The following is a 12,523-nucleotide window of genomic DNA, read 5'->3' as shown; positions in this document are numbered from 1 at the left end:
CTGGCTGCTGATAATGGCTCCCTGGAGTACTTCCAGGTTGAACCCCTGGCTCCCTTCCAAATGCTTGTCAAGGCAAGGCTCAGGCATACACTAGTGTGTATGTGCCTCTGCAGGCTGGAATAGAGCCTTACAGCACCCTCAGAATGATCAGGATTTATTAAAATCTACTAGGCTTTCCTCTCCACAGATTGAAGATGCAGGTCCAGATTAGGATTCCTCAGAGTGCAAAGCAAGTTTAAGGGTCATCTCTCCCCCTGCCTTCCACCCAGTTGCTCATTCCCACTCCTCAGAAAAAGCTTATTATTTTCCCCTTACATTTACTGCACATGGCATGGATGAACACAAGGTTCAAAAACCTCAGTACAACAAGATTTGAACTTCTCAAAACTATAAAATTCCACAGCTCTGAGCACAGCAACTGAATCAACACACCTGAGGGGGGCTGCAACCTCATGGAGTTGTGGGACTCTAAAAATTGCCTTAAGCTGTCAAAAGCTTCATGATGTGGATTTGCACCCCCAGCAAATCCAGTGGGACTGGCATTTTATATAACCAGAATCTATGTGACTTGACTATAGGGACAAAATTTCCAGTTCTTGCCTGACTTTCTGGAGATGATGCTTCCCTTTGGAGTTTAGAATGGACTTAATAGCATGGCTGCCTGGACACTTTATAGCAGATCAATCAGGGCACAGATTTAGAGCATATTATCTATTCTGCAGGACCAGGCTAGTCCATGTACTTGCTGTGCAATAGATGCGATGCAGGCAAAGTCGGTTTCACTGAGAAGTAAATATGTCACACTTCACACGCTGTAGTGCAGATGGTGGACACAGGCTAATACCACACGAGCCGTATCTCCCTCATGGTAGTATACTTGAAATATGCTATGGCTTGTCACCATTTATTCACGTGTCCCCCGCGTATTTTGCAGCAGGCGTTGTCCTACCTTTGCCAAGCGTTCCTTGGGAGAGTTGACAACATCATTATATAAAGTAGTATCGGCATAGCGTAACAGTTTACATTATTAAACTGAAAGAGTTTTTAAACTCTAATTTACTTTGCAGCTTCTACAGCATTTGTTCAGGTGCCGCTGGCCCTGTCTCTTGAATTTTGCTGTCTTGATGAGATGTGAGGTTTGTTCCTTGCTGCACCATGTAAATGCACTTCTGGTTTTAATTTCAGAAGTGGGCGGAAAGCAGCAATTGCCTAGACTTAGCTGGTGAGTAAAAAAATCATTCAACAGTCAAGACGCTTTAGCAGCTCAGTCATTCGCTAGAAAAGAAATGATCAAATAGAAAAATGTAGGGCTTGATTTGAAGGAGATAATTATTTTCTTAGCACATTTACCCCTCTGAGGGGAAGAGCCCAGTAGATGTAAAGGGAGACTGAGCAACTGAGCTCTAGGTTTCTGCTCCCAGCAGTGCACCTGGTGATTTGTGACCCTGGACAAAACGTTCTGGACTTGGGCCAAAGTTTACTTTAGTGAACTGAGCTCATTCCCTGAATATCCCCCTATTTTCCCATTTGTATAGCACTGTTAAGGAGAGAGAGGCATTTTTTTTATGCCACTGCGAGAGACACGGAGATATCGGAAATGTTCAAAAACAGGCAGAACTGGTCTCAGCAACATGTGATTACTGTAGCAGAAAGCCAGGTCTCCCTCTCCCTGTCTAAGCAAAGATTTAGCAGCAGAGAAGACTTTAACAAAGCTCTATTATTATGTCCTTTTAAATTAATTTATTCATTACTAAATTGCAAAATCTAGTCACTTCCAACAGGTTTCCCAATCATTAGTGTGACTCAGCCCTACCACATGCAAAACAAAGTTCTACTGATTTAGAAAACCAAACCAAAAATATTTAGAAGGCAACATCACAGAAAATAGAGCTGGAAATCTGTGGAAGCCTTGTGCCTACCTCCTTGCATGCATTTCAGAACATTACACGCTGTTTCATCTACTTAGCACTTGAAAAACTCTTAAGGGCAGGGCTTCTACAGCTTCTGAAGGTATAAATTCCAGTGCTTTTTTACTGTTATAATAAAAAAAGTTTTGCCTAATCTGTAACCCAATTTCCCCTTGCTGCAAAAGCAGGCCAGGGACTATTGTGATTGATTCAAACACATACAAATAAAGAACCCCTTTCCCAAAAAGAATGTGTATGGTCAACTTCCTTTAATTATGTTACTCCTCTGTTCCACTCATAAAAGAGCTTGAAAAATCAGACTGCGTTACAGCATAGCACATCTCCTCAAAGTTGACTAATAGTGTTAAAAAGTGTCTCGCATGCAAAGCTGACGCATTGAATAAGAATCATAGAACGGTTTGGGTTGGAAGGGACCTTTAAAGGTCACCTAGTCCAAACCCCCCTGCAATGAGCAGGGACATCTTCAACTAGAACAGGTTGCTCAGAGCCCCGTCCAACCTGACCTTGAATGTTTCCAGGAATGGGGCATCTACCACCTCCCTCTGGGCAACCTGTGCCAGTGTTTCACCACCCTCATCATAAAAAGGTTCTTCCTTAAGCTTTAACAACAGGCCAGTTGCTGACTTCGGCTTCACAACTGACCTGTTGGATGCCTTTAGCACGTAATTTCAAATTGCTCCTTGACTTTCTTTCCTTCTACTGAAAGTACCGTAACCACCTTTTCCCTCCATTGCAACTTCTTTGAAATCTCTGTGTAGGGCAGATATCTAAATACCAGGCTCCATACCCATAAAGGCAGTCCCAATGAAATAAGTAGATAGTAAGCACCTCTGGATGCAACAGCTTTGTAACTCCTGAATGCTTCAACACAAGTCTGGTGACTCATAGGAGATTCCACAGGTGTTCCTTTCATCCAGCTCTAGTACTGCCCGAGCCAGAGACTAGTAAATAAGTACTGTAACTGCCAGCCCCTTCACGAGAACACACTTAACAGCGTGATTTACAGTGAGAATTATTACCCCCACTGTCCAAAACAAAGATCTTTCATGGTACAGACCTGGCAAGCATGAGGAGCTGCTGCTGGGTGTATGAAGTCCCTCTCTGGGCTTGAAACTCCCTGCTGCGCATGGACGGACTGCAAGGCCATTGGAACAGAAGTGACCTATAGAGAAGAAGAAAACAACATCTGGTTCAGAAATGACGTTCTGGACAACTTGGACTTAGAGTAGAGTGGTGATGGGTCTCTTGCATGCTGACATGTGTGTGCGTGTTGTGGGGACAAATCAGAAAGCACAAGTATTTGCTGACTAAATCATATCAGGGTGTATGAACCTTGCACCCTGAAGGCAGACGTGAATGTGCTCTGATCCAGCAGGATACAAGCCACCTCCAAAGCAAAAACAGGAGAACCAGTTGTGTCAGCATGCTACTCAGTCTAGGCTAAAACACTGTCCAATTAAAAAGGATTTATTAGCACAAGCTCAAGGCAAAGCTAAGATGGTAGTAGTGTCCTAAAATAATATAGGTGTTAGGCGATACAGCACTACACAGTTTCCCAGAGGCTGTTTAAGCTTTGTGTTCTCAAAAGCAGCAAAGTCCAGGATGGTCCCTGGTAAGCTGGTCCACTACTGATGAAAACAGCCTAGAACCCGCATAGGATGGCTGGCCGGTAAGTGCACTTTCTTTACTTACACATCAACAGTGTTTTATACGTAATGGTAGTAAGATGCCAGAATCATTTAAAGGAACGGAGAGGAGGCCATTCTAGTAGGCTGCGTTTCAAAAAAGTCTTTCACAGCAGTGAGCAAAATCAAGTAATAGGTGAAGTCAAAGATGGATAAGCCTCACCCATTCATGTCTGTCTGTCCCTCCAATTCCAAACCTTTTACTCACTAAGTCAATATATGTCAGAAACTAAATTGTCCTGCACTGGGGACAAGGGCTATCTGGAAGAAGGGAACCTGCTCCAGAAAAGACATTTTATGATGTTTAAAGCACTTGAACTTTCAAAAGGTCGCTGCATTAGACAGACAAAGGGTTTTGCTGTATTTACACTGAGAAAAGACAAAGCTGAAGTAACACAAGGCAGAAGTCCAGGAGCATCGCCTTCTACTAAAGCTAACCAACAGAAAATGAAAACAAAGTTCTGAAAGTCAGTAACATTTTCAAACTTCAAATATTCAAGTTTGCAAATCATTTTAAGCATTTCTGGTAAGTTGCAAAAAAAAAAAAAGGGAGGGGGCGCATTATGGAATTTTACATTTTTTTCTGGGTTTGCTTAATTTTGAATGAACATTTTCCTTGAGATCTAGAATTTCCATAGCATTTCAGTCAGCTCTTGTTTGTTGAAGGCTGTCATTTGAGCAAGTCTTATGAGGAACGGCTGAGGGATCTGGGGTTGTTCAGTCTAGAAAAGAGGAGGCTGAGGGGAGACCTTATCGCTCTCTACAACTACCTGAAAGGGGGTTGTAGTGAGGTGGGTGTTGGTCTCTTCTGTCAGGTGGCTAGAGATAGGACAAGAGGAAATGGCCTCAAGTTGAGGCAAGGGAGATTTAGGTTAGATATTAGGAAAAAGTTTTTTACTGAGAGGGTTGTCAGACATTGGAATGGGCTGCCCAGGGAAGCGGTTGAGTCACCATCCCTGGAGATATTCAAAAAGCGAGTGGACAGGGTACTCCAGGGCATGGTTCAGGGGGCATGGTTAATGGCTGGACTCGATGATCTTGAAGGTCTTTTGCAACCGAAATGATTCTATGATTCTATGATTTAAATGATTGACTGGGTTTTTTTTCCAAAAAACTTTTCGTTTCAGGAATACAAAGGTGCTGTGAAGACTATAAATTGCTTGGTTCTGCAATATAAGCAGAGATGCCAGGACATAATCAATGGAAGAAAACAGCAGGTCACTTTATTTAAAATCAGCACATTACAGATAGCCCAAATCTTTCAGGTTTGGAAATTCTGACAAGATTTGAAAAATAAATTCTCATGAATTTCCCATCTAAAAATGTTTCTTCCTTTTGTAAAACTGAGCTGGCAGAGAAAATTCAAATGTTTAATATGTCACGGCATTTTAAAATTCAAGACATACAATGAAATTTCAAGCTAAATATCCAAGTTAGTTTTATTAGTTAGCATTGTTAAGAGTTAATTGTTCTCTCTTTCTACTCCAATTCTTCTGCTCTCTTCAAGATCATGGGGTTTAAAAGATAAGCCAAAGTATTCCTGCTACTGCTCTAAGGACCACATTGGCCTCCCCAGTTCAATACACCATCTTAAAATTCTTCTGCCAGTTGTACATTTAGCAATTAAATGCTCCTATCCAGCTAGAATTAATTATTCTTTCCAAGTTAAGATTTTGTAGAACTTGATTATCAAGTGGTTTACTAAACTCCAGATGGATATTTGAAGAGTGACGGGGGGGGGCAAGATTTAACTGTGTGTGGCATGGAATTGCCACTGCTGTGTTGAAATATATTGCTATGTATCAGCATAGCAATGATGCTTCATTCACACGCACGCAATACTAAGTACACAGATTACATATAATTAAAGTCAGTCAAACTGTGAAAAAGAACACTGGGAATCCTCAAGCCTTTCCTGCTTGTGACGGTATTCAAACTTCTTACCATCTAAGGGCTTTGCAGTTGGGCTGGATGACATATTCATACTTAAGAACACAAGAGGGACTAATTTTAACACGGAAGCATTGAATTTCAGCATGAGATACTCTGCATATATTTAACCTGTTGATCATCTACTCGGAGATTTTCACTTGCTCTCCCCAGGTTTTGTGGTTGATACACTGGAGGCGAAACCTGACTGCAGCTTTTGGCTGATCTTGCGCTATAAACAATAATAATACAGTAGCAAATCTGTCATTCTAAACTCCATGCTGTAACATGCCCGTGTCTGTTTACTTATTCAAGAGTTAGGTAAGTACAATTTATAAATACTTGCTTACGTGCAAAAAAGCCAGCATTTCCTGGTTTTTGTTGGTTTTTTTTTTATGGAGCCTCAATTAGTTCCCTGGCCCTCTACAGAGCACAGCAAATAGTAAGTGTAATATGATAAACATCCACAAAACCACCATTACTTCCCATGTGTGACTGACCTTGAGAGAGAAAAATTATTTGCTATTCATACCTAAACCCAGGCACTGGAAGTAAGAGAAATCCTTTGTTCTATTCTCTCACTTATGTATTATAACTGGATTGAAACTACTGAGATCGTGGTCTAGGCACGATCTCTTTTTAGGTACTCCGTTTCTCCTTCTACTGGACAACGCATAAGGTACCCAGAGTACAGGAACACGGCTTAGCCGTGCCTGGAAAGGATGGCTTCTACAGATGCCGGGAGCAGGCAGAGGGGCTGCGGCCGCTCTGCTGGGTACAACTGCACTAGAAAACCCTGCCACCGCTAAGACACATATGCTCTCTGCAGTGTAGCTGGACTCTGTATTTAGTTGGGTATAGGAGTCTGTCGGCCTGAAACAGAAAGAGCATGCTCAAATGTTCAGTGAAGGATAGAAGGTGGGCTTTGTGGGGGGCAAGCAGTAATTAGTTAGTAATTATTTAGTAAGAGGGATTCTAGTTACAGACATAAGAATCAAGTTACTGAGTTTAGTGACTCTGCAGGAGGCACCTGGAGCTGTTCATTAAATAGTTCATCTTCACATGCTGTACAGGGCTTACAGGAAAGAGAAAAGCTTGGTAGGACTGCAGCTTGCAAACTGCATTCTTGTAGTGACATTACATATCCTTTTACAAATTGACAGCTACACCATGCTCTCCCTATAAGGTGTTTTTGCTAGGGTTCAGGTGGGCTAAGAAACATGAATTAAAGTCTAAGGGCATGTGGAGGGAATTATTGGTAATATTGCTCCTACCTGCAGCACCAAACTTTTCCTATTACCAAGTACTGTATTGAAGAATGGAAAAGAGTTCACCCAGAGGGCCTCAGAGGGATAACAAAGCACCACATTTTATCACAGGAAACAAGCACAACGGAAAGGTAACCTTGGGCTACCAAATCCTCACTAGGCTTATACTCATTCTCTGGGATATATAAGGCACATGCCAGGATTTTAATGCTGCAGAAAACTCTCTCTTTATGGGGAAACTATACCAAGGGACCATTCAGTACTAGAACAACTTAACCTGCTCTCTCACTGAAGAGTGGCAGGTTACCGCCTGGGCAAATACAAAGGTTTGGGTTCTTGTATTGGGATTATTCCCAAATAGCAAACACTCACAGAATGTACCTTAAGGTGGCTTCCCAAGTTACTCCATTTCCTTTGATGGATGTTTTTGGCTAATTAATCATGTGAAATGACATTCCATACCTGTCATAATTTTAAAAGTTAATTGTTTTGCAACAAAACCCTAGTCCCTCCTAGTCTGTTCCCCTGCTCCCTAATTCTGCATCAGCATCTCAGTGAGGAATTTGTGACAGCCCCAAAGACAACACACTGCAAATTCCTAAACATGGGCTTATTCGGATTTCTTTGAGAGTATCAAGCACAAAGAGAAATTGGGTAAGAAAACCACAGCGTGCCCTTATTTGATTCCTAATGCCTACAGCACCCACTATAAATGGGTATTTGTGATGGCCAGTGAATCGAGGTCCTAAAGTGGAGAAAGCTACAACTGTGTGCGAATCAATTTTACAGATGATCAGTTAAAAATTACAGTGCAAGAGCGCTGCTTTCTATGTGGGAAGAGGAAGCAAAAGCTTCCCTCATTACTCAGCAACACTTGCACATTTGGACATACTAGTTTATGTCCCAAGGCTGTATCAGCTGGACCTCACCCATAAATCCAGCAAGTGCGATGACTATCGAAACCAACTGTGATTCTCGGTCTTCTCTCATTTTCATTCTCTGCTTTTCATGAACTTTTCTGAATGGCATCTGCTTTATCTCAGGAATTATTTTTTAACCTCCAGTTTTACTGTGACACAAGGAGCCTCTCTCTGTTCCAATACTGCCAGCTAAGTTTTACCAGAGAAAAGCATCATTTCAGCCACCTTAAGTTTTATGTTTTAATGACTACAGAAGACACTTGTGAGATGTACTTACCTGCTGGGCAGGGCTGGCACAGAAGAGTGTCTTCAGTTGAGAAAGAACCAGGAGCGCAGGTTACACAATGAGTGCGGCTTGGATCTGGCTGCTGACCGGCCAAACAACGCTAAGGGGAAAAAACACAAATTCATACCACCAGAAGGTCTGATGGCCATTGCTGCCCAAAGCTGTGTCCCAGGCAGACCCGAGTCAGGAAAAAGCCCAGTACTGCATTCTATCTCATGCTTCCTCCTTCTCTGCCCTCTCCTGCCTTCCCAGCACTGCTTCAGCTCTATTCTCCAGGGACAATTTCTAGAAGCAAAAATGGTACTTCAAACTCCAAGCTTCTTTGAGTCCTCAGCAGAGGGTTTTAGTGGTGGCAGATAACCTGAGCACTAACATTCTCAGAATTTAGATGAGAAATATTTATTTCTCTTAATACAGGCCACTTGTGGAAGGTCTTAGATCTACTATACCATTGAAGTGTTTTAAATGCTTTTCTTTGATGAAGAAAGGTCTGTATCCTACTATTAAAGCAGGGAAGCCTGTCTTCTTTTGACAACACATTCATGTTCAGGCCCTGCCTGTCCAGAAGACTGAAAATTTGCCCTTGGAGAGTAACATGCTCGTTCAGTACCTGTCTGCTCCGTCCATCTGGGCAGACATATTTCTCTGGACATTCCTGACACTCCAACTCTCCCTCCAGCGAATACTGACCAGGACCACAGCTCCTCTGCACACCACTACGTGGATCGCATGAATAGCCATCTGGACACGCACGGCACCCAGCTCCACTCTCTAGGCTGAGATAGCCATTGGGACAAACCTGCAGCGAGATCACAAAGAGCATCAGATCCACAGAAACGCATTCTTTGCATGAATAATGTAAAACTGCAGTTTTAGACATCCTCAGCTCAAGTGCCAGAAAGAAAGGATGTTGTAATGTTTTCAATATCTGGCCTATGTACTCTTGAGCACTCCCAACATACACTTTTTACTGTGAGTGCCATAACGCATGGAGGGAGTGCTGCTTACTGTCTACCTGGAGGGACAACCTGCCTTCTCTGAGCCGAATCAGGGCCAAACACAATGCAGGGATTTCCTGAAAAATTCCAAAGCAGACTACAAAATCTGCAAAGAAGCCTGAAATCAGATGATTCAAAATACATGGGAGTAGAGGCAAAAAGCACTACTTCACATCCTTGATCTCTTCCCTGTCCTTCAGCTTACCTGGCAAGCTGTGATGTCTGCTTGAGCAGTAAGTTCATTGGCTGTTCCCAGCGGGCATTTCCTTGGGGCTGCTTGACCCCCAGGGCAACTGGATCAAAAATAACAAAGTTAAAAAATTAAATTTTTCCACTTTTCTGGGAATTCCTGCCCTTACCAGCCAGTATGGGTGTTGTGTAGATACAGGAACATCCTCCTCACCAACTGCTCAAACAAATGCTTTTAGCCACAAAAGCACGGATTCAGATCAGATCCCTCCAGAGCCACAAAAGCACGGATTCAGATCAGATCCCTCCAGAACCTCAGAGGGTGCTAACACGTATATAGGAGCTCAAGGTGCATCACTTGGATTGCACACGCAAGGACAGAATTTGCAGTAGAAGATACGGCAATCTGACCTTAAGGTTCAAGACAGTTTGTACAAAACCCGTCTTAATCTGGTTTGAGATTATGTCTGAAAACTCCACAATGACCATTTCTACTTTCATTTAAAGTGAGCCATGTGTGGCAGAGAAAGACGTCTTAATGATTTTCTTCTGAGGAAGACAGAGCATGCTGGCAATGATACACCAGAGTTTAGGACAGCTTTCCAACCAAAAATGGCTCATTGAGGTCTTGCTTGCAACACAGCCAGGCTGGCTGGCAGTCTGTGTGCTGGGTTCAGCACCGCTGGAAAGCAACCACCTACCCCCTGCAACTCACCATTCTTTGTACCCAGCCTTCTCCGTTCTCAGGTTATCATTCTGTGCTCAGCTTTCAACATATTTTCTGACTGGCACATCAGTAAGTAAGTAGCCAGGACACAGAATGAATTTTCCAGGGGAAGATTCCGTGCACTGGGGGCCAAAGACACCTTGTGTTCTTTCCTCTGAGCTGAAAATCAGCCTAATTTTTGCTGCTGCTAAAATACAATTAACGTTCCTGCCCCTCCCAAATACACACTACACAAAAGACACACTACACAAAATCTGTCCTAAGCAATCTTAAAGGGAATGGGGTTTTGTACATTGCCCACAGAGGCTGTCACACATTTTACTGAGACTGTTGTGCTGAAGAAGAATCACTCCTGTCGACTTCGAGGGGAACTGTGAGTGCCAATTGCTGCAGAAAGCCCCGGATGGCATTTTAAGACAAAGGTAGTGTTTTTCCTGGTCAGCTGAATATTCATCTATAAGGGACTGGCACTACGTTTTGTGCCCTACCTCCTGATCTGCATTACTGGATAGCTCTCAGAATATCCTGAATGTAAAAATGATGTCCCAAATATTTAACTTTCTTATTGCAGGAGCATAATTGCCGAGGAGAAGGGAAGGAAGGAGGCTTACTAGAAACCCGTCGGACATTCCAAGCAGTTGCCAGCTGTGTAGTAATGTCCCTGCCTGCAGTCTATGAGACAGTGGGTCTGGCAGTCTATGCTGCAATCTGGTGAGAGGGAAGAGGTCCCTAAAAGAAAGCAAAAGAAATAAATTTAAGGTACAATGAACAAAAATTCAAGACTCCAAGTTAAACAACCAGTTATTATTACACCATAATGTAATATCTGCACAATTTTGTCCCTGGTGTTAATAGCACTAGTGCTATTAATACAATAATTTTTACTATTAAGAACAATGCTTTGCCTTTATAGAGAAGTGGTGTTTATGAATGGGACACAGCATCCCACCAGTGTAGTGACTAAAAAAGAAACAGGAAATATTCTAAGCCCGTCTTGTTAAGAATCAGAAAATCTCATGTTCCACAGTCAAATAAACTCCTTGTTATCATTATTCCTGTTACACTTACATGAACTAGCTGACTTCTCAAAGACACACAGAGTGCACCGAAGCTGGAAATAAACCTAACTTCCTGCGTTTTCCATTCATCAACACTATTTCCCTGTCCGTTATCACATTATTTCTTAAGTATTGGTGGTTAAAATTAAAGAAAGATTTCTCTTCCAGAATGAATGTCTGTTCCTTTAAGATTTCTAGGTAAATATTCTGAGCACAAAATTCTGGGGGAAATCCCAACTTCAGATGCTTTATCAAACTAAACCAACTACCATCTGTAGATAGCAGAGAAGCTTTTCCATGTCTTTATCATTGTTTGAAAAGGTCATGTTTTGTTTACCAGAAAGTTGAAGACCTAAGTTTTCAAGAGAGTGCAAACAGCACAGTCTGATGGAAAGAGCCAAGGGATGAAGGAGGTACTGTACTGCTGTGTAATCTCAACCAAGATACTTCTTCTTTCTCTACTTCAGTTATCTGGGCTACACAGTAAAGGCAATTTTACCCATCCCTCTTCAGGAAGTCTCTTCACATCATGTTCTATAAGAGAAAGGCAATTAATACTCAACAAAGAGTAAGGTACCTGAAACTGAACTTAAAGAATAGAACGAACACCGAGTTACTCTTTCCCTTTTTGCTTTTCTCACTTTCATTTTGCAAGCCTATCAGATTTAGATTCTAGTACACCACTGTCCTAATAAATTCCTTTTTTTTTTGTTTGTTTGTTTTTTTTGAAAAGTGAGCTTTGCTATGGTAACTGCAAGGACTTCACATGCAGTTCCTCACGAAGGGCTTCTCTGTGTGCCTGTGCCAGAACAACAAAAAATGAGCATGCGGGGAGCAGAGTTCCAGGCTTTTTTTTCCCCATCTGTTCCATACTCAAAATAAGCACCCTGATATTATTATTATTGTTACCTGAAAACACTGATGCACTTCTTTTTTTTCTGTCGTTAGAAAATTAAAACCTCCTGGTGAATGCAACCCCCCCTTCTCTACCTGTCTTCTCCCCTGAATGAATTCCTAAAAAAAGACTGTGCATTTGAAAGAACGGCAGCCACACTCATCAGTTTATGACCAGAACGAGCTAAACAACTGCCATCTCTAACATCTTATAGCTTTTAGAAGGCAACAGTATCAGCACTAATTACAAAAAACCAAAACCAAACCAAACCAAAAAAGAAGTCTGTCTCTATGAGAAAGTTACCCACTCACCTCTCGGGCAAATCCTAAGGCTACAGAGCAAAATCAGCCAACTCCAAGCATTAGCCATAGGGGCTAGTAAACAGTTCTTAAAAAAACCAAAAACAAAAACCTCAGAATTTATGTTTAAAATGTTTCTTGAGCATCTGGTGTTGCCTTTGTTGAAGCCCAGTGTAACCAAATCCCTTCCAGGTAATCACTTTCCAATACGGCCTGAAGTGAAATGAACACCGAACCGCAGAAAGAAAAGATGGCCAAAGAGTTAATCCCATGGAAACTCCCCTGCAGCATTACCAATGCCAAAAAGTGAGAAAACTCATTTAAACATGAGATAATGTATA

General features: G+C 42.1%; 1 protein-coding gene across 1 annotated transcript in view; it reads right to left on the bottom strand.

Moving 5' to 3' along the window:
- Positions 1–12,278, bottom strand: part of LOC128141191 (zonadhesin-like) — a 66,528-nt gene extending 54,250 nt beyond the window's left edge. The window contains 6 exon segments of the mRNA XM_052785800.1: positions 2,986–3,090; positions 8,008–8,116; positions 8,627–8,815; positions 9,220–9,307; positions 10,542–10,659; positions 12,195–12,278. Coding sequence (XP_052641760.1) covers positions 2,986–3,090; positions 8,008–8,116; positions 8,627–8,815; positions 9,220–9,307; positions 10,542–10,659; positions 12,195–12,252 — 667 coding nt within the window. The 5' untranslated portion in view covers positions 12,253–12,278.
- Between the last annotated feature and the right edge of the window lie 245 nt (positions 12,279–12,523).

This window comes from Harpia harpyja, chromosome 4 (assembly GCF_026419915.1).
Source record: "Harpia harpyja isolate bHarHar1 chromosome 4, bHarHar1 primary haplotype, whole genome shotgun sequence".
NCBI lineage: Eukaryota > Metazoa > Chordata > Aves > Accipitriformes > Accipitridae > Harpia > Harpia harpyja.
Note: the sequence above shows the minus strand (reverse complement) of the source record. Positions and strands in the feature narration are given on the sequence as shown.